The 22,289-nt window shown below is 46.3% G+C and overlaps 1 protein-coding gene across 3 annotated transcripts in view; it reads right to left on the minus strand.

The window, feature by feature from the left end:
- Positions 1-22,289, minus strand: part of VPS39 (VPS39 subunit of HOPS complex) — a 229,021-nt gene that overhangs the window by 43,274 nt on the left and 163,458 nt on the right. For all 3 annotated transcript variants that reach the window (XR_011198842.1, XM_069208779.1, XM_069208778.1), the window contains exons 19-21: positions 14,270-14,398; positions 12,030-12,132; positions 11,300-11,345 (exon numbers count right to left, since the gene is read on the minus strand). Coding sequence is in view for 2 of the 3 variants with exons in the window: in XM_069208779.1 (XP_069064880.1) it covers positions 11,300-11,345; positions 12,030-12,132; positions 14,270-14,398 (278 nt within the window). In the remaining variant the exon portion in view is untranslated. The remainder of the gene's footprint in view (positions 1-11,299; positions 11,346-12,029; positions 12,133-14,269; positions 14,399-22,289) is intronic.

The following is a 22,289-nucleotide window of genomic DNA, read 5'->3' on the forward strand; positions in this document are numbered from 1 at the left end:
CATTTCCTACGTGGGGGGATGTAGAAGGGACATGCAAAGAAAACATGGGCAATGGACTCCTGAAATAAATAGCAACAGGGACTAAGTGAGTTAGCGGACGCCCTATTCTGCCATCTATTAGTAAAATCTTTGAGGGGAAAGCAGACAAATCTAAATTGCATGTAGCGCTTCCTGTCATTCGGATCTAAGATACCATCCAGGTAAGGCTCCAACAGCCAGGTAGATTTGAAATCCAAAAACTCACTAGTTAGACACCCTACAAAAAGTGAGGGAGACATGGACTGAGCTTCCCACTCCCAATAACAAGACTTCACTTATTTGGTGGGTAGGGGCCCTGTCGATGGGCAGTTCCATGAGTCTCCCAACCCAATTGCGATCAAAGATGATTTAACTGAGTTGATCCATTTGATTTGTTTGGAGGTGTCCAGCAAACAGTCTTCCCTAAAAGCACTGGTATAGTAGGACAATTCAGGAGTAACCATGATTCTCCTCCAGTACAGCAGCGGTCTAAGACTGACTATAGCAGTTAATGGTTTCTGAGGAACATATTTTCTGTACGGGTAATCTCCTTAACATCCTCAAAGCCCCAAAGTTCCGCCCCATAAAGTGCTGTGCTAACTGACTTCATGTTGTAAATCTGGAGAGCTGCAGCTATTGTGGGGGTAGTGGATCTATGGTGCTCTCTTAAAAGAGCTCCCACCAACTGGCCGAATTTTAGTGATGTACAATTGGTATGGGTTTTCCAGGACATTAAGTCAGATAGGTTAATTCCAAGATATTGAAAGGTATAATCTCTTTCTAGTTTCGACCCACCTAGAGTAAGGTTCCCCCTGTAGGATCTATACGGGTTAATGACCATAAACTTAGTGTTGGAGGTCTTTATTTCTAAGCCTCTCTGGGAACACAAGTCATCGAATCGATTTGGCAGAAGTTGGAGACCCATCAAAGTTTTGGATACTATCAGGGTGTCGTCAGCAAACAAGAGTGTCGCAATTTTTTCCCTGCATAGGGCTCGTGCGTCAGAGGACTGGGAGGTAAGGTGCTGGACGACCTGGTTCAGATATAAGGAGAAAAGGGTTGGAGCTAGTACACAGCTCTGCCGGACGCCACTGGCCACCATAATTGGGTCGGTAAGGTCATCTTGCTTCCCCCCAGCGTTCCCTTGCAAAATTGCCTTCATGAAGTCGAACGATTATAGCCAAGATCTCGGTGAGCATATCCATCTCACTAAGAACCTCCCAGAGTTTACCTCTGGGGGCCAGATCGAAAGTCGATTTAAGGTCTATAAAGGCTACAAAAAGACTCCCCCTCCCTATCACTACAACCTTCCAATACAGAAGCAAAAAAGCAACACCTGATCTACGGTGCTCGTTTTTGACCTGAAGCCGGCCTGAAATAGTGACAGAATGTTATTGGTGATCCAGTTGTGAAGTTTGGATAGTAGAGCTCAACAAAAATACCTTTTGAATTGTATCAATAAGGCTTATGGACCTATAATTACCGGGTAAAGACCTATCGTCTTTCTTGTAAATGGGTATTACCTCGGCACCCCTCCATGACTCGGGAATTTGAGCTCCGCTAGCAATTGCATTAGATAAAAGGAGAAAGTACTCAGCCCACTTGTCAATGTTGTGTAGAAAAAGATCTCCAGGAATACCATCGGGGCCAGCAGCTTTGAAAAGTACTATGTTGTTAAGTGCATCACGTATATCTCCCAGGTTAAACATACCATCTCAGTGGCTAGCACCCTGCTGTAAAGGGAGTGAGGGGACAGGGGTGGTCGGAGAATGACTTTCAGCATTATATAGGGAATTGAAATGTTGAAACTAGTCTGAGGGCTGGATGTTATTGACAGATGCAGGAACTCCCCTATGGTTGCTTTTGCTTACCATGGACCACAAGGATTTAGAGTCCCTGCGTTCACAAGCGTTCTTTATGAGCCTCCATCTCTCCTCATCCCAGTCCTTCCTGGCTTTACTCTGCGTCTGCTTGTACTGTTTCCACAGAATCCTAACACAGGCAACGTCTTTTTGCTTAATTGCACTAATCAGATTTGCCCAGGCCAACAGACACTCGCAGTTGAACCATTCATCCCCATCACAGGGTAAAGAGCTACGTGTGGTGTGTGGAGCTGGCGTAGTGAATAACTGTTCCAATCTATTGAAAAACCCAGTGTGAATGTCCAGAAGGGAGGAGGAATTTCACACTTCCTCAACCATCATAGATATCAATGCTACACACTGAGTCAGATCTTGGCTGATGGTGCTAAGGATATCGTCTTGAAGGACGACCTTGCTCCATCTTAAAAGGCGTCTGTTGTTCACAGGCTGCACCTTCCTATTTACTTTCACGGGATTTGGCGTGGTGTGCGCCCACTCCCATGGGGGCTCTAGACTGAGAGGGTTGTGGTCGCTGTCTATTTGATTACGGACTGCCATATCATCTACTAAATGCCAATGTCTAAGGTCCATCAAAATATAATTGATGCGACTCTTCCCCTGTGGGCCAATAAACATGCTGTCAGCATGCCTATCGGATTTTGTTCTTCCATTAACTGCCCTCAGACCTAGGCTGAGTCAAGGTCTTTAACTGCAGTGCGGCCTAGTACCACTTCTTAAAAGGAGGGGAGCTCAAGCCTGGGTATGTGCCAAAAATTGTCTTCTTCCAGGTAATCGCCCATAATGTCCAAAGAGGTATGAACGTAACAAAGTCCCCTGCTACTATAAGGGTATAGTTGGAAGATCTCTCGCCCAGCAAGCTCTTGAGAGATTGCAGAGTAACAGAATAGTTCGGCCCCCTTGCCCACCTGGCATAAATGTTAAATATGTTGATGACAGTGGTCCCAGGTCCCTTGTGGCTGATGCCTAGGATATTGGTGCTGTCCATAGCAGCCATTTCACTACGCACTGTAGTGTGGTTTTTAACATATTAAGGGCCCCCTCTTACTAAGGGTAGGGGGAAGATGGTAGGACACATAGCCGGTTTGTAGGCTGGTTCGACGAGCCAAGTTTCCTGGAAGATACATTTATCGTAAGAGTCTGTGAAGGTATTCTCATGAGGCAGTGAAAGTTTGGATTTGAGACCTGCCACGTTCCAGGAGACGATGTTTACTTTCTGACAAGTAATCATGGTATTAGGCAAAGAAAAATTATTTACCAAGGAATCTAAGGGGCCTGCCAGTAGTCTACAAGCGTCCTTGGTGGCTAATGCAACACCTTCAGTTGGCGCAATAGAGGCAGTCTTGCCTCTCGGGTAGCCCAGACCCATTGGGCGGCTAATGGTGTGGCAGCAGCTGTCTGGACTTACACAGCTATTGGGGCTATCGTAAAGGGCCTGTACCTCGGCCTCTAAAGGGCAATCTAGCTTGGAACAGACAGAACCATCTCCAAAAAGATCACAAGGGGAGAGCATGGGTTTATGACAGCAAGTCTCTTGATATTAAATGGCTTTAACATTGGACGCATCCTGCTGTTGAAGTTTGAGGTGTTTAGTGCTATGAATGTGACCGACAGTTGGGAATTCACTGTGACCAGTGAGTTATTTTTCTTCTTTCAGAAGAAGAGTCCACTGTGGTCTCTTTCAGCGCATAGGTGGCGGCAGTAGCTTCCTTTGGCTTCTCATTAAAGGAAGTCCAACCTGCTGCCAGCTCCGATTATGTTCTTGAACATACAGTGCCCATGAGGAGAGTCCCGAATGCAGACCTTTAGGGTTTTTATGAACCTATTCAGACAGAAGGGACATTCTCCCTATATCTGAGAAACTATGTGAAAAAGAGTATTTCATAAAAAGGTGAAGGAATAATGGTTGTGATAAAAAAACAAAAACAGTAAAACCGAAGGAAGACTTTCTAAAATGTTGGAATATTCTAGGACACTTTAACGGATGATGTGAAAATTGGTCAGATACTTCCACCTATAAAAATAAAATGTAAAGACAGAAATAGCTTGAGCTGGTGTTCAGGCATCCAATATCTGAAAGGCAGAAAAGGGTAGGTCTTATGTTGTAAAGCTATATTGTTTTTTCCTGTACATAGACAGTCATAGATAGATAGATAGATAGATAGATAGATAGATAGATAGATAGATAGATAGATAGATAGATAGATAGATAGATAGATACTATCCTTTTAAGAAAATGCAGACCAATCATTTTTCTCTAGGTTTATTGGAGAAAAACTTAAATTTGGAGTGTGTACACAGTTGACTCCCTTCCTTATTACACAAGAAGATACTGATATAACAGCAAAAATTGTGTTTTTGTGAAATGTTTATGTAATGTAGTATTTTTAGTGCAAAAACAAACTCTGCATTTCTTGTGCTTTGAGACCAAAAATAATGGCTTTCCCCTTACTTTATAAATAAGGATCCTGAAGGCTTGCTTGTCACTCTAAAGTTTTTCTCCTCACCAACAACACAAACTTCGTGAAACATTTTTGAGAAAACATTTCTGTGACAAATTTAATTTCAGTTTAGTATGGGAAAGAGGTGGCATCTAGCTGCCTATTGCAAAGAGGGGTGTGCTTCATAAAAGTACCAAGTTGCTAAGTTTCAGCAAAAATAGTAAATATGATATCACAAGCTTCATATGGACTTCCGTATCGCCTGTAAGCCACAGAAGTGTTTTCAAACGTGCTTTTGAAGAACAAGTTACTTGCCTTTGGTAATGCCATATTTGATACAGACTCTATCTAGCTGCAGATTCTTTATCTTAGACTATTCCCCAGTGGTCAGCTAAATCCAGAAACCTTCAAGAAGTATCTCTGCGACCGGTAGGTGGTATTGTTCTGCTCTGCATCAGCCGTGTCGGAAGCGAGGTGCGTGGTCCCTGTATAGGCGCCGACATCAATTTAATTGCTTGACATTTCCACATCAGAAGCACGGAGGCACAACAGACTGCTGATGGATTAGAATGCAGACACTAAGGACCTACAAGGGCTACCCTAAGAAGAGAAATCGGTTCGCAGATCAAGAAGGACAGGAGGGTTAGTAAGGAATCTACGGCTAGATAGAGTCTCTACCAGATAAGGTGTAACTGAAGGTAAGTAACGTGTTCATCTGAAAGAGACTTCTAGCTACTGATGCCTTACTTTAGAATAGATACCGAAGCAATACATCCCCGGAGGTGGGTTTGCAAACAGATTTAGACTAGGAAGCCCTGGGGGGCCAAAAAGGCCCATTACGACAGACCTGACTGTCCAGACAGCAGTGCTTAGTAAATATGTGTAGAGGTGCCGAAGTTCCATCTTCACAGAGGTCCAGGACTAGGAATCCGCAAACTAAAGCAGTGGTCGCAGCTTTGGCTCTGGTGGAATGAGCATGCAAGGACCCAGGGGGCTGCTTCTTTGCCATGTGTAGCAGATTTCAATGCAGAGTACAATCCATCTTCAGATGGGCGATTCTGTACAGCCTTTTCTTTCTTTGCCCATAAAATCTAATGAAGAGTTGATCATCCACCCAGAACCCTTTGGTACAATCAATGTAAAACGATTATGCTCTTTTTTGGTCCAGGAAGTGGAGTGTCTCCTCCTCTTTGGAAGCGTGAGGCAGAGGAAAGATTGGCGAAGGTTGGCAGTGTGATAGTCTGAAAAAGTGTCCTTGCTTTCGCCAGAAGCAGGTGTTCTCAGGACCAGTTTGTCTGAGGAAAAAATGTCATTTAAGGAGGGTTCAGCAAGCGTGCCTGCAGTACACTTACCCTCTTGTCGATGTAGTGGCCATTAGAAAAGCTTTTGGTGGTCAGAAGGTATAGAGGGCAATTGTGCAGAGGCTCGAAGCTGATCACACAAGGAATTTCAAAACTAGTTACAAGTCGGGCACAATGAAGGGTTTCAGAGGGAACATATGTTGTAGTGCTTTTAGGAAACAAAATATAACAGGTGACTTAAACAGGGATGGCTGATCCTGCAACCGCAAATATGCTGATATGGCTGAAAGATAGCCTTTAAACGGTGCCCAATGCAACAATAGAACGAATAACAAAACCTCAGACAAAGGTGCAGAAAGGAGACTAACATTTTTGGTAGCACACCAAGTCACAAATCTGTCCCAACGGCAGGTGTACACTGTCTTAGTTGCCTGCCAGAATAACATCACAGACTTCTGAAGGGATGTCAAAAACTGTACACTGCCGTAAGTCAATCTCCATGCATGAAATTGGAGGCTGCACTGGTGGAGGTGCAGTACTCTGCCCAGCTGGTGTGACAGTAAACCCTCCAATGGGCAGCCTGATTTGAGGATGGATGTTCGTGCTCCTGAGTTCTGGGAACAATACTCTCAGAGTCTAATCTGGAGCCACAAAAATGAGCTGTTTCTGATCTTCTTGAGAACTCTGTGTTATTGGCGAAAAGGTGTATAGGAGGACTAAGCTCTACTTGAGACTAAAAGAGTCTTAGAGCAAGAGTGGCACTAGAAACTCAGCACGCAAAAGTGATGATAACTAGATCTAATCATGGTTCTCCCAATTTCTGAAGGGACCATGCACCACCTCTAGGTTCGGGCCACAAGGAAAAGTCCCTGGCCCGTTCATGATGCCATTCCAGGCAAAAATAATAATAAAAACAAAGAAGTCCAAGAGGTTTAAATTCAAGTCACTGGATGAGGCACAGGAACAACGTTACCACCCTAGGTCAGGCTCCCACACGTTAAGTTGGGTAGCCCTCCTCTGGGAACTTGCATACAGACCACCAGGACCAAGATCCAGCCTCAGCGATGGCATCGCTGAATTCATCATCCCGCTTGCCATTGAATTCGAATACAACACCTTCCTTGGAGACTGCAATTACCCCCTTTGGACGACTCCACCAACACCAACTCCACCGTCCTACTGGAAAGACTGGACAACATCGGCCTCAGGCAGCTGGTCATGAGTCCGACGCACAAAGCACGACACACTTTGGATCCCCATCTTCATGTCCAGCACCAGAATCAGCTACAGCCACACCACAGAACTCACCTGGTTGGACCACTACATCGTACACTTCACCTTCGTTGGACCCTCTGCACCAGCCCCCAACCGCCACAGAGCCCCCTCCCGTGGCTGGACCAAAGTCACTCAGCAGCAATGGATCGATGCTCTCAGCACCTCACCGCCAAACGTCACAACCAACTTGGATCAGGCAGTAAAGAACTTTAACAACTGAATCATCAGCGCTGCCGACCTGGTCGCCTCAAATAAACCAGCCAAGGCCCATTGAATCACCAAAAAAGCCAGCTGGTATACCCTGGAACTCGGCAAATCAAAACATAGGTGCGGATAACTGGAGAGAAGATAACGCACCTGCAAGAACCACACCGACTGAGTCACCTTCAAAATGGCCCTCAATGACTACCACCGACAGATCAAAGCCACAAAAAAAAAAAAAAAAAAAAAAAAAAAAGGAGGCCTTGACCTGTGATCGAGAACAGTGCAAACCAATCCAAGGAACTCTTCACCATTGTCAGGGAGTTTGCCTGCCCATCAGCCATCACCAGCCCTCCAATTTAACTGTGATGCCCTCGCTGACCACTTCCACAACAAGATTGGAACCATCTACAGGGACTTCGATCACCAACTCTCAGATCTCCCCGGCATCCCATCAACCTTCACCGCTGACCACCCGCTCACCACATGGGGACAACTCAGCTCACCGAACACGATCACACTCATGAGCTCGATCCATTCGGGAGCACCCACCAACCCCTGCTGCCACAGGATCTTCAACATCGGAAGAAACTAGATCAGCCATCAGCTCACCACCATCCTCAATGCCTCGTTAACCATGGACAGTTTTACGAAAAGCCTGGAAACACACAGAGATTAGACTCCTCCGGAAGAAGCCCTCTGCAGACCCCAGCGAGCTCCAGAATTACTGCCAGATCTCTCTGCTCCTGTTCCCCGCCAAAGTCCTGGAGAAGGCCATCAACCTCCAACCCACTGAACATCTGGAGAGAAACAACCTGCTAGACGCCTTCCAATCAGGCTTCAGAGCCAATCACAGCACTGAGACAGCTCTGATCACTGCAACAGACAACATTCGCGCCCTACTTAAGAGAGAAGCAGCCGCCCTTATCCTGCTCAACCTCTCCGTGCCTTCACACAGTCTCCCACCACACGCTGATCAACCCACTATGTCAGCTTGGGATCACAGACAATACACTCAGATGGATGGCATCCTTCCTCACCGGACGCACCCAGAGAGTCTGCCTCTCCCCCTTCACCTCACAGATCAAGCACACCATCTGCGGCATCTCCCAAAGTCCTCTCTAAGCCGAACACTCTTCAACATCTACATGACAGCACTCGCAGACAATTGTGAGATCACATGACATCAACATCATCTCCTACACTGACGAGACACAGCTCGTCTTCTCGCTCTCAACAGACCCCACCAAGATGAAGAGCAACTTCAACAACTTTATGAAGGACGTATCCGCCTGGATGAAGGACAAATGCCTGAAGTTCAGAGCAAAACGGAGGTTCTGATCTTCCGCAGTCACTCAATCCTCTGAAACAACTGGTGGCCAGTAGAGCTCGAACCCACCCCCACACCGAGAGACCACGTCTGCAACCTCTGTATTATTCTCGTCAGCTAACTCTCCACGAAACGCCAGGTCAATGTTCTTTCCTCAGCCTGCTTCCACATGCTCTGCAAGATCTTTAAGTGGCTCTCCATCGGCATGAGAAAGACAGTGACGCAGACCCTCATCACCAGCTGACTGGAATAAGATAATGCACTCTAGGCAGACACCCCCACTGAAGTCATGCAAAAACTCCAGACGAGCCAGGACGCAGCTTCCAGACTGATCCTCAACCTGCCCAGGAGAACCCACAACACCTAGCACATGAAGGACCACCATTGGTCCTGATCTACAAAAGAGGGCACTTCAAGCTCCTAACCTATGCCTACAAAGCCCTTCATTACGAAGGACCGGTCAAACTGAACCACCGCCTTCACCTCCACGAACCGACCAGGAACCTCCGCTCTGCACACATTGTCCTCGCATAGATACCACGCATATGCTGCTGCCACGCCAGAGGACGCTCCTTCTCCCACCTCACCGCCAAAGCATGAAACACCACCCCCTCCTCCACACCGCACCCATGTTGACCAACTTCTGAAAGAGACTGAAAGCCTGACTTTTGAAATAAATACCTGCAGGAAGCGCCTGGGTACCCACTTGAATGAGAAGTCACGCTATACAAATAGCACCTGATTGATTTTTCCGGTGGGCCAGCTACTCTGGAATGTCTTCGGACCTCATGGATTTGACGGGTGCCTCTACTGAATTTCCACCAACGGGTCTGCCCTTTGTGCCAGTCGGGCCCCTGAATCCGGTGCTGGATCTGGGCCGGCTCCGGTTGCAAGACTACAATATTACCCAGAGCCAATCTCATTAACAGTTCCCTGTGCCGCCAATGCCACCATCATACCTGGCTCTGGCCGGGACTCGACTTTGAGTCTGAGACAGGGCCTTCTTTTTTCAACAGGTCCTGTATGGAGTATGATTGATGAGGATCTGAGGACCCTTATGGCTACCAGAAACCCTTGGAAGAGCCAGAGGACAATTGGTATGATGAACTGGTGGATGCCAGTAGTCTGGACACCTCCTCAGACAATTGCTCAGTCTCTTCTCCTAGTATGGCTACAGTGGAATGGGCTACCTTTGACATGGTGGTGAGGAAAGCGGCTGAGATCCTGGGCCTCAGTGGTAGTCAAGACGAACATCTTGACAGCAGTGCCCTCACAGCTGTTCAGCGGGGGACATGAGCCAAGCACTGCACAGGGGGTTCTGTGCCCAGGACAATTGACCATTGCCATTGCTTAGCTCCTGTGGACCCAGCTTTCTGCTCCGCTCCTGGGGACCCGGGTGTTCTTACCCAGCACCTCACCCCAGAAAGTCTAGTTTTCCAGACCTACAAAGCTGACTCTGATGTGTTCCCTACCACAACACTAAATAAGAAATCCAAGAGGCTGAATATCTTTGGCAAGAAGATGTTTTCTTCCGCCAGCCTTGCACTGCAGTTGATAAACACTGCGTACCTCTTGGGCCGATTCATCCACGGAGTTTGGGATTGGGTTATTTAGCTGTGCTAGTGCTACCCATGGTCTTAAAGGAGGCCTAAACCATACTGACCCAGGCAAATGCAGATGGCACAGATGCAACAAAGTTCATCATTCGCTGCGGACTGGATACAACTGACTTGCTAGGCAGAGTGATTGCACCATCAGTGGCACTCAGACACCACACCCTGCTGGAGCATTCCAGAATTGATTGGCATTGAGTGACCAGCAGCTTCAGAGATCGAACTGCAGTGACCTTGGGTTCATGGCATGGCATTCCTCATAGGCATTTGAGTCTTGGCCCAGCTCCAGGTACCACACACAAACCAGATGGGGGTTTGTCACAGACATCTGCCTGTGACAGGAACCTCAGGGTTTAAACTCCATAGGATGTTTGGGTGACGATTCAGTCTCAGAAAAGGTAGACAAAATGTTGAAAAAATTGTCCAAAAAAGAACACCAAAGTAGCTCTCTCCAGATCTGTGCTGAAAGAAAAGAACTGATGTCCGCGTACTGGTATGGTGCCTATATAAGTACTGCACACGTCACGGCATATATGACACTGGCCAGAACAATGCCACATACTGGAAAGCAGAGGTACTGCTCAAAACTTTACAGATCCAGTCTGACAGCTGGGGGATATTCTAAGGTAAGGGATCTGTGGCTAAATGTCTCTCTCAGATAGTCCATTTCTATTATAAAATGATGGTTTACTAAAAGTAGTATATGTGATTTTGCTATACGTGGCCCCTGGATTTAATTGACTGGACACAAGAGATTCTTTTTAACTATGTCAAAAAACAATTACGCTAATGAGCACTTTAACGAGGCGGTAAATGTAATGGTGTTCCTGGAGAAGTATGCATGATTCAACAAAGTTTTGCTAGAATTGACAAATATGTTTATGGCGAGTACATTTTATAGGACTTTTCATGAATCTTTGGTCATCAGTGTGGAAAAGAGTAGGCAACTTCTATATGTCTTCATATGACAATGCCCAGGTCAGATTTACACTGTATTAATGGATGCATTTCAAATACGTAGTAAGAAAGGCATGCACTCAAGTTTGCAGTGGAATAACATTTGAACATTATAGGGGATAAAAAGTAGTATACTGATCTCCGAGCAGCCAGTGAGCACTTGATAGAGAGATTGAGACTGGTATGTTGCTAGGCTGGTCCCAATGCACACATACTTACCTACACTTCTGTAAAGTTATAAACCTCTCAAATTAGGTACAAACTCATGTTTGAAGACACTCACATCTTTGCTGCCCTCTTGAGTGCGATCATAGTACTTGTTGCAGTAGCTGTATTGGAAGAAAGAGGCAAATTGAGAAACTGCTCACAATCGCCAATTTAGTACTCGCGTTTCTTCACATAAAACTGGGAAGAAGACACTGAATGGACAACTTCAAATCGCGTTAAAATGTTGTTTGCCAATTTTATCATATGATATCGCCTGGTCTATGTTCAGTAGGGACTCAAATCTTATAATAATCATCTCCCTAGGCACAGAGGGGTAGTGATTGCTGCACTAGATCTTGGTATCAAAACATATGCTTAAATATGTGTATAATCAGTAGTTAGCTAAAAAAAAAATAAGTAAGGCAGTGTGTAGGAACAGTGGACCAATGTTGGACTGGCCTGTCCTAGATTCAAGGGACAATATTAAGACAAGACCTGCCAGTTAAGTGATTCTGACAAGAAAGATTCTTCTTTTGCTAGACAGTCAGAATATTGGTCTCCTGTACCATAAGAAATAAGGCTATTCTTCTAACACTTAAGGTAAAAAATAAATGTTTACAGAAAGACACACAGTTTAGCACTCATGATTTCAACTGTTGATTCAGGAACCTTTTCATTTGTATAGGTTTTGCAGGTTATAAGCATTTCCGATTCTTGATGAAGTTCTGCAGCTAAACTAAAATCTTGCTCAATGGTCTCCACACAGTGTTCACACTAAAGCATCTTCAATGCACAGTTCAACTTACTCTTCCGCCATTCTTATGTTCTTCAGGACGTGGACATAAATGACTAGAGCATGTTCATGCTTCCCCATACGGCCCAGTAGGAGAGCACGTTCTTCCAACAATCCTGTTGAATAATACAAAGAAATTCAACATCTACCACTTAAAAGAAACAAACAGAGATAAAGTAAAAGGAGAAGGGGTGAACAGAATAAAGACTCTTTAAGCAAGATAGGAAAAGAGTAACGATCTTGCTAAGAGTCAGAAGGGAAAAATAGTTCCATTAACAATCATTCTCCAGCAAGACAATCCTTCCTAAATTTACAACTGACGCTCACACCCAGCTCTAATTGGAAGATAACTGAAAATCTACAGCAGAATAGGAACTGAGGAAAATGTGTTCTGGAGCAGAGTCCTGCATGTTAAAATAATCTCAACTCACCCTGAAATCCACATAAATTAGAGATGGTAATCATTTTCTCTCAGGGCTGTTTTACAACTTACTTCGTGGTTGTTTTTAAGTGTTTTGTACAAAAAGGGAAACAAAGAAATGAGATCTAGACTAACAATCATGTTTAACATAATGCAGTAAATCATGTATTTCAAAAGAGCACTAAGAAGTCAGCTGTATCACTTCAGAGTGCTGAAGCAAAAACAAATGGTAAAAATAGTTTAAGAGGTTTGCAGTTCAGTCAAATGTAGGGAAGGTCCTAGAAACTTCAATCTTCAATCTAGATCATTGGTTAAGTTCATTCAAGACAAATGTTGCTCAGTTTACTTAAGCTTCCTGGAATGCGGTAACCTAGACCCAACGCCTAAGATTATTCCAAAATCGAGGGCCCTAGACCCACCCACAAGATTTTCCAACACTTTTATGTCTATTGAAGGAGCACAGTTGCATAAGATGAGAGTACGCAGACAACATATTTCTGGTGGCAAGCAGTGTTGAGGCACCTATTGAGGTATCCAGGCCCTCTGCTCTTGTATGCTTTGTGCATTTTGCTGTGTGTGCTAACTGATATTCTGGATAGCCAATAAAGTACTTTCAGAGCTGGCTTGATTAGGCCATGCCTCCCCCTAGGAGTAGACATATTCTGGCTGCCTAGTTTTGAACTCTTTGAAGCACTGCAAATGTTTTGTTGGAAGGCAGGGGTAGGCTACTTGTAGTAGTCTCAGAGTGCCCAGTATGACATTCTGGTCTCAGACATAATAAGTTTCATTCTGTGATTAGTTTGCAAATTTGTCAGAGGAGATAGCTGAAAGTCACAACTGAACTGGAATAAAACTAAAGGAATGGTGAGAGGGTCCAGACTGCCAGGTCAGTGGATAGGGTAGAAATCAAAGCAAACATCTTGTATGATTAACATACTCTGATCCATTCCAGTAAAGGAAATACTTCTTCATCCAGAGATTAGTCTACAGAATAACATGTCTTGATGTTGTCAGCATACATTTGGAATTTCACTTTATTTTACGTGGGTTTGTGTCAGATTTAGTATTCAGATACTGAAAAGAACAGGAAGGTTGATGGTACTATGCAGTGCACTTCAGGATGAATTAGTATTAGCTAACTCTGACTGAGGTGAAGTGATCTGATCAGTCCTGAACCACACGCACATGGATTACGACTCTGTAGCAGAATGGTGTAGTCTACAATATCATAGGTTGCTAAGAGTTTCAGCACAATCAAGGTTAATTTCTGGTTTTCAATGAGGGAGGCGTTAGGAAAGTGCCACTGTTGGTATGATTAACCCCCCACTTTCTGCCTTATGTGGATGTTAACTCTGATTGAAAGTGTGCTGGGACCCTGCTAACCAAGCCCCAGCACCAGTGTTCTTTCCCAAAATCTGTACCTTTGTTTCTGCAATTGGCACACCCATGGCACACAGTTAAGTCCCTTGTAAAAGCTACCCTTGGTACCAAGGGCTCTGTGACCAGGGACGGTCCCCAAGGACTGCACCATGTATTATGCCACCCTGGAGGACCCCTCACCAAGCACATGTACACTGCCCTTGCAGTGGTTTACTGAAGTATCTGCCTTTTTACCCTTCTAATATCTTAAAAAGCATTTCTAATTGTTGCATTGTAAATTTCTCTAATGTCTAAAAGCAAGATGTGTGATAAATAAACGTAGGAAAAAAAGCAATACAATAAGTGAGGGAAATTGTTGACAAGCCAATTATTTACTTTGTCACATTGACTTTTACTGTTTGACAGTACCCCATTCTTCCGACTTGCATCTCTCTGTAAGCGCTGCTTCTTACCATTAAATGGAAAGTCACTGATGAGCCCGTCAGGTTCATAGAAGTTTGATATCTCCAGAAAGGCAAGGAGTTTGCTACGGTATTCACCCAATTCCCCTTCCTCGCTTCCAGCTGGGACCAGGGGTAGACCTGTCGTCAAAGAATAAGGAAAATAAACAAAATCACATCACAATGACATATGGCAAGATTAGCCTAGCTCTTATGAAATCATGTCAAGTTGGACAGTTTGAGTTGCTGCAACCATTCCAACATAACATCAAGGACTTTAATCTTGGAGCATAATGGGGATGCTAGTTTGATACTGTGTAGGGGGAGAAATACTATGTGTCGCAATACTGTGTGTCGAGACAGAACTGATGCCCCCCCTTTGACAACTGAACAAGTGAAAAATAGGTATGCTATACATATCAACTGCATGTGTGGTAAATTTAAGAATAAAGGTTTGTCGGCCAATGCTAGAGGAAAATGAAATGTCTCCTGGACTAAACGCAAATGTCTGGCTGTACCGGTTCACTATATTGTCCACCTTTAGGGAGAAAAACGTCTTCATCTTAAATGTGCTCAAGCTAGCTTCAGCGTAATACTTTTGTTTCACTTGAAACTGCTATTCACAAGATTTCTATGAGAGGCACACGTGTGTTCTGAACTGTGGAAATAGTACAGAAAAGAGTATGCTGGTTCCAAAATCTGGAAGAAAAAGAACACCAGTGACCCTTAACTGCTACGGTGGCCGACCTCCAGCATATGCAGTGCGGGAAGGGGGTCCAAGTACCAGTTCAGCTCCAACTGCCCCAGCTCAAGTGTTGGATAGTTTTGAGCTTTCTCAGCCTCTTTGGTGGGCAGGCCTGCACTAGGATCACATTAACTGTTGCTGCTGGCAGAGGTGAGGGGAGCTACTAGTATCCTTTAAGAGACTATCAATTCTGAAGACCATGTTAAATATAGAGAAATCTTTGTAAAATAAAATGGCACTAAAGGTTTGTGCTAACACATCATGAGGAACACAGAGACACCCTATTTAGGAAATTATCAGGTTACTGTTTCATAGAGTTCAGCATCAGATTCTAAAAGTTAACCTATGCACTGTTTTAGCATTTCTCAACAGGCATCCGGGAAAGCTCTGCTAAATGTGGAAAGCTAAGTTGGTGATGTGCCATCTGCCTGTTCCCCTGAATCACCAGAAGTGAATATTTTTAATTTAATGTACTGCTGTAGCAATAGGCGAATTAGGTTGGGGAATAGTCTATATCTGGCCCTCATGGAAGGCATCATGTCTATTTCAGCCTGAGAATAGAATAAATGGTTTCAATTTGAATTAAATTAGAAACATGTGTGATCAAATAATATGTTATTAGTTAGGCCAACTTAATTATATTTAACACCACATGATTTTGTTTTAACATCCGAATAGATATCGAAAGTTCTTAAGAATACATCAATAATACACTCTCCAATTAGGTTTAACAGGTGACTATCTCACCATCAGACACATTAGGAAAATATTATCTGATAGAGACTTCTAGTTGCAAATTTCTTACCTTAGAATTTCCCCCAGGCGTCAGACTGGATCTGGATATATTTTTTTCAAGCAGCATCTGTCGACTCGTGGTTGCCCGTTATCGTATATAGGTGCCACCCCGGCACGCTGACATCAGTTATTTTCTTACCACAACAGCCTATGCGCAGATCCAGAGAAGAGCTACCCCAGTCATTTTTTGACTAACTATGACATTTTTGTCAAATTTGTTTTTGACAAGTTTTGGTTTGAGACGAGGGATGTCCCGTAAAACCAAATTCAAGCCCTGCAACTCCTGTCTCCGCATGATGTCGGATCAGCACCTTGTGTGCCTTTGGTGTTTGGAGTGCAACCACGACCCGAAGACGTGCTCAGAGTGTCTCTGTGTCATTCCTGGTCCCGTTCGAGAGGAAGATCAGGAGACAGTTCGCGGAGTCATCACCAGTCCTCTTTGCCCAAGTCATCTGGACATTCGGGTAAGAAGTTGTCGTCAAAATGTTCTTCTGCTTTGCCCCGTCGCTCACACGTGACGTGGAAAGAGCGTCAACGCTCTAGGCCTCCGTCTACGGAGCCTCCACCTGGGACCGCTCCGCACCTCCCTGACTTTCCGGGAACCGGTGCCACCCCTGCCCAACTTAAAGAATTTTATGAGGCCATGCGCCTCGTATTTGGGCAGCCCGACCCACCCTCGGCACCTTTGGGCACAGTGGAGTCGGTGAGGGCCCCCTGGGGTTCCAAGTAGATGGCTTTGGCCCCGACTCCAGAGGTCACCTCAGGATCAGCTTTCGGATTCATCCCAACGCCAGTCGTGCCAATGCAACCTTTCCCGGAGTTGGGTCAGACATTGACGCTCCCGTCGCTGATTAGGCCCACAATCGACGTCAACCCTATACTTATCCCCGACCACCTGGAGCTGGAACAATGTCGCTCGACACCAATTCCATTGGCTCTCCTGTGTCGGTTGATACTGACCCCCTATTGCTATGAGTATGGATATGGTGATAGTATAGAGGGATCACTGGAGCCTTTAGAATACCAGCTTGACCCTGACAGACTGGGTACAGGATTTGGGTGATGCCAGTGAGTTGGACACTTCCCCTGACACTGGCATGCCCTCTCCTTCTACTGTGGTTACGGAGTAGGGAACGTCATATTCTTTGGTGGTGAGAAGGGCAGCTGAGGTTTTGGACCTTAAGCTTCAATCTGTGGAAGTCAGGACTAACCTCCTGACAGAAGTGCTTCAGCCTAGGGACTACAACTCAGCACCCCTCCTTCTCTTGAATGAGGCCCTTATGGACCTCCTAATGGGGAACTGGTCCAAACCCAGCACAGGGACTCCTGTGAATAGGACGGTTGCCCGCCGCCATTGGCCTGCGCCGACTGACCCACAATTCCTTACACAACACCCTGCGCCTGAGAGCTTTGTCATCCAGGCTTTATCATCATCTGGCGCATCCCCTACCGCTCCCCCAGAAGGGAATCAAAAAGACTTGACATCTTGGGGAAGAAGAGGTTTTCTTCTGCCAGTCCAGCGCTGCGGTCCGTGAACACCGCATGCCTTTTGGGCCGCTATTCCCATACTCTCTGGGATACGGTTGCGCACGTGCTGCTGCGAGTTACGAAGGAGGCCGGGAACCTTCTCTCCCAAGCGGTGACAGATGAGACACGCAGGCAAGTTCAGGATACGTTGTGGACTGGATACGACCGACTCTGGGCAGATCAGTTGCATTGACTGTGGCACTGAGACGTCATGCCTGGTTGAGGATGTCTGTTTTTTTCCGGGGATGTCCAACAATCTTTGATGGACATGCCCTTTGATGACACTCGTCTCTTCGGAGACAAGGCGGGCTCAGCGCTCAAGCGCTTCAAGGATTCCAGGGCTATGGCTCGGTCCCTTGGCCTTGCCGCCGCTCCTTGCCCCCCTCAGTCTGCCTTTCGTTCCTTTCGTGGCTATGGAATGGGGCACCCAACTGTGTTCATTTCCACCTGACCACCGACCTGTGCATGCTGCACAGCCCCGACTGCGGAATCCAACGTGCTCATGGATCAGGGAGTCAGCGGGCCGCCCAGTGCTGGGACCAGTTGGCTGCAGGATTCGCCCCCACCTGCCCCACTGAGAATCTATTACCATGGACAGGTGGGTTTTACAAATCGTCCAAAGGGGCTACTCCCTCCCATTCAAGACTTCCCCTCCAGCAATGCCACTATCATTCGATCATCTATCGGAGGTTCATTTGGCACGTGTCCGCGAGAAGGTCAAGGTGTCCTTCCCAAGTGAGCCATAGAGAGGGTCCCTGTGCCAAAAGTAGGTTGTGGTTGCTATTCCTGGTACTTTCTGGTGCCCAAAAAGGACAAGGGTCTTTGCCCTATCCTAGACCTCCGGTCCCTCAATCTCTTCCTCAAGAAGGAGAAGTTTAAGATGCTAGCCATCGCTCAGGTCATTTCTGCCTTGGAGACTGGATGGTAGTGTTGGACTTGCAGGACACCTACTTCCACATTCCCATCCTGCCAGCCCACAGATGTTACGTACGATCCATGGTAGGTCATGAGCACTTTCAGTTTACAGTGCTCCCCTTTGGCCTTACCAGCGCCCCTCGGGTGTTCACAAAAGTGATGGTAGTGGTTGCAGCTCTTCTGCGCAGATTAGGGCTTCCAGTCGTCCCCTACCAAGACGACTGGCTGTTGAAGGCGGACATGCCCTTGAAAGTTATCTCCCACCTCCAGACTGCGGCGAACCTCCTGCATTCTCTGAGGTTCACTATAAACGTGCCGAAGTCGCACCTGAGTCCCTCTCAGACACTCCCTTTTATCAGAGCTGTTCTGGGCACAGTGTAATTTCGGGCTTATCCCCCAGAAAAGTGAGGTTATTCAGGTTATGGCACCATTGTTTCATCCTCTATCCTGGATTTCGCTGAGAGTGACTCTGAGGCTGCCAGACCTCATGGCCTCCTGTATCCTGCTGGTCCAACATGCCAGATGGCATATGCGGGCTCTGCAGTGGGACCTGAAGTTCCAGTGTGCGCAGCATCAGGGGAATGTTTCACACATGGTTCAGATCTCGAAGGGAACTGCAAAAGACCTGCAGTGGTGGTTGTTGAATCCAGAGTGGGTCAACAGCAGATTTCTCTCCCTTACCCAACCAGATCTCACAGTAGTGACAAATGCATCACTCCTGGGATGGGGCGGCCACATGGGAGAAGTGGAGATCACAGGCCTCTGGTCTCTAGTGGAGTCCGGGCTCCACATCAACCTTTTGGAGCGCCGGGCGATTCGACTTGCATTGAAAGCATTCCTTCCCTCTCTCAAAGAGAAAATGGTGAAGGTGTTCACCAACACCACTGCCATGTGGTACTGCAACAAGCAGGACGGAGTGGGGTCGTGGACCTTTGTCAAGAGACTCCTCGCCTTTGGAGATAGCAGGGACACCAGGGCATTTCCCTGGTGGTTCAACATCTGGCGGGCTCTCTGATCGTCAGAGGAGACAAACTCAGTCATCGATAAATAGTCGATCACAAATGGCGTCTCCATCCGGAGGTGGTGCAAGGTCTGTTTCAGCAGTACGGAGAGCCTTGGTTAGATCTGTTAGTCTCTGCAGAGATCGCACAATGTCAGCTGTTTTGCACATTGGAGCTTCCAAGGTGGCACTCGGTCAGCAACGCTTTTCATCACAAGTGGAACTCAGGGCTCCTGTACGCCTTCCCACTGATACCACTTCTGCCCAGAGTTCTGAAGATAAGGCAAGACCGGGCCCAAGTAATCTTGGTGGTTCCAAACTGGGCACGAAGAGTCTGGTATCCCAAGCTATTAAGCATGGCCATCGATCCTCCGATCAGGCTGCCCCTTCGGAAGGATCTTCTGTGGCAGCAGCAGAGGACAGTTATCCACCTGAACCTATCCAGTCTCTGCCTCCTTGCATGGAGATTGAGGGGCGACAGTGGATGGCTTTTGACCTTCCATCCGAAGTCTGTAATGTCATCTTGCCAGCCAAGCGTCCCTCCACCAAAACGGTATACACCTGTCGTTGGAAGAAATTTGTGGCATGGTGTATCAACAAATCTGTTGATCCCCACTCTGCACCTCTCTCAGAGGTTCTCCTCTTTATTCTCTCTCTTGCCCAGCAGCGCTCTGCTCTGGGCACCCTCAGGGATATTTGTCTGCCATCTCTGCCTTCTTAAGGCTACCTTACCCAACCTTCTCTTTTCAAATCTCCCTTTGTTGGGAGGTTCTTAAAGGCCTCACTCTTATGTTTCCTCCTGCACCCTTCATCGTTTGGAACAATAGCAATGCATGAGGACATCATGCCTAGTAGTTTCATTACGAACCTGACTGTGTACTGTTGGTTTGGTTGTATGCTTGACACTATATTTTGAAACGATTGAACTCTTTGTGGACTTGGAGTGGCAATTGCTTTTTGCGTGTTGAGTGTGGCTCCCAAGGATTGTTGTATTTAGGATGGTTGCAAGTAAGATTTTTGGTAATTTATAGAAAACCCTAGTTTGTGTAGAGTATCTATTACATATTGCGTGTGAGTTTGACACCAGTGTTGAGTGTTGGCTTTTATGAGCCAATCGTCTAGATATGGGAATACGTGCATGTGATGTCTCCTTATATGAGCTGCTACTACAGCTAGGCATTTTGTAAATACTCTGGGTGCTGTTGTTATCCCAAAGGGCAATACTTTGAATTGGTAATGGTTGCCCTGTATGACAAAATCTAAGGTATTTCCTGTGAGATGGATGAATGGGTATGTGGAATACGCATCCTTTGGATCCAGTGTTGCCATGTATTCTCCTTGTTTTAGCAAGGGAACTACGTCTTGTAGTGTGACCATGTGGAAATGATCTGATATGATGAAGAAGTTTAACGTCCTGAGATCTAGAATTGGTCTTAGTGTTTTGTCTTTTTTGGGAATAAGGAAATATAGGGAGTAAACCCCTGTTCCTTTTTGATGGTGCGGTACTAGTTCTATGGCTTGTTTTGTTAATAGTGCTAGCACCTCTATTTGTAGTAGGTCTACATGTTGTGCTGACAGTTTGTGCGTCCTTGGGGGAACATCTGGAGGGAAATGTGTGAACTCTATGCAGTAACCATGTTGGATAATTGATAGAACCCATGTGTCCGTGGTAATGTTTGACCAATGTTTGTGGTATTTTGTTAATCTTCCCCCCACTAGTGATGTGTGCTGGGGGAAGTGTGACATTGAAGTCACTGCTTGTTACTAGGGGTCTGCTTGGCAGGCTGAAATTTCCCCTTGCTCTTGGGTATTGTCCCCTGTATGAACCACGAAACCCCCCTCTCTGGTACGGAGACTGGTAAGTGGGCTTTGTTTGGGCGGTGAATGGCTCTGAGGGTTGCTGTCTAAACCCTCCCCTAAATTGTGGCTTCCTAAATGCTCCCCTATATTGGGAAGAGTAGAGCGCACCCATGGCTTTGGCCGTGTCTGTGTCCTTCAGTTATTCTATCGCAGTGCCCACCTCCGGCCCAAATAGTTGCTGCTGGTTGAACGGCATGTTGAATCCCGCCTGCTGTATTTCTGGTTTATAACAAGAACTGCGTAGCCATGCATGCCTCCTGATGGTAAATGCTGTGTTGACAGCTCTTGCTGCTGTATCGGCAGAGTCCAGTGCATAACGGATTTGGTTGTTGGAGATGGCCTGTCCCTCCTCTACCACCTGTTCAGCCCGTTTTGATGTTCTTTTGGTAAATGCTGAATAATATCCTGCATTTCATCCCAATGTGCTCTGTCGTAACGGGCGAGGAGGGCCTGTGAATTGGCGATACGCCATTGGTTGGCCACCTGCGACGCCATTCTTTTTCCTGCCGTGCCGAATTTACGGCTTTCTTTATCTGGGGGGGTGGAGGAGGCACATCCCCTGACGATTGAGAATTTTCCTGTTTACTTGCGGCTCCCACTACAACAGAGTCCAGAGGGAGCTGCTGTGTAATAAACACAGGGTCTGACAGGGGAATTTTATATTTTTTCTCTACCCTCGGTGTAATGGCCCTTCCGTTGACCGGTTCCTGAAAGACCTGTTGTGCATGCTTAAGCATGCCTGGTAACATTGGCAGGCTTTGATATGAAGCATGCGTGGATGCCAGTGTATTAAAAAGTAAGTCATCCTCCACTGGTTCTGAGTGCATAGTGACATTATGGAATGTCGCCGCCCTAGCCAGTACTTGCGTGTAGGATGTGCTATTCTCTGGAGGAGAAGGCTTTGAAGGATAACACTCAGGACTGTTGTCTGAAACTGGTGGGTCGTATAGGTCCCAGGGGTCTGCATCGTCCTGCGTCTGCACAATATGTGTGGGTGACTGTGCCGTTGGTGTGCCAACTGGGGACCTTGTCCGTTGTGGCGAGTGAGGTAGCGACATTTCTGGGGAGAAATGTGGGATTGGTGACCTTTCTCTAACCACCTTTGCTCTTGGCTGCTCAGTTTCAGTCTCTGCATGAAAAGCCAATTTTCTTTTAAACTTGAGCGGAGGGATGGTTTGAATTTTTCCTGT

Source organism: Pleurodeles waltl, chromosome 9 (assembly GCF_031143425.1).
Source record: "Pleurodeles waltl isolate 20211129_DDA chromosome 9, aPleWal1.hap1.20221129, whole genome shotgun sequence".
In the NCBI taxonomy this organism is placed as follows: domain Eukaryota; kingdom Metazoa; phylum Chordata; class Amphibia; order Caudata; family Salamandridae; genus Pleurodeles; species Pleurodeles waltl.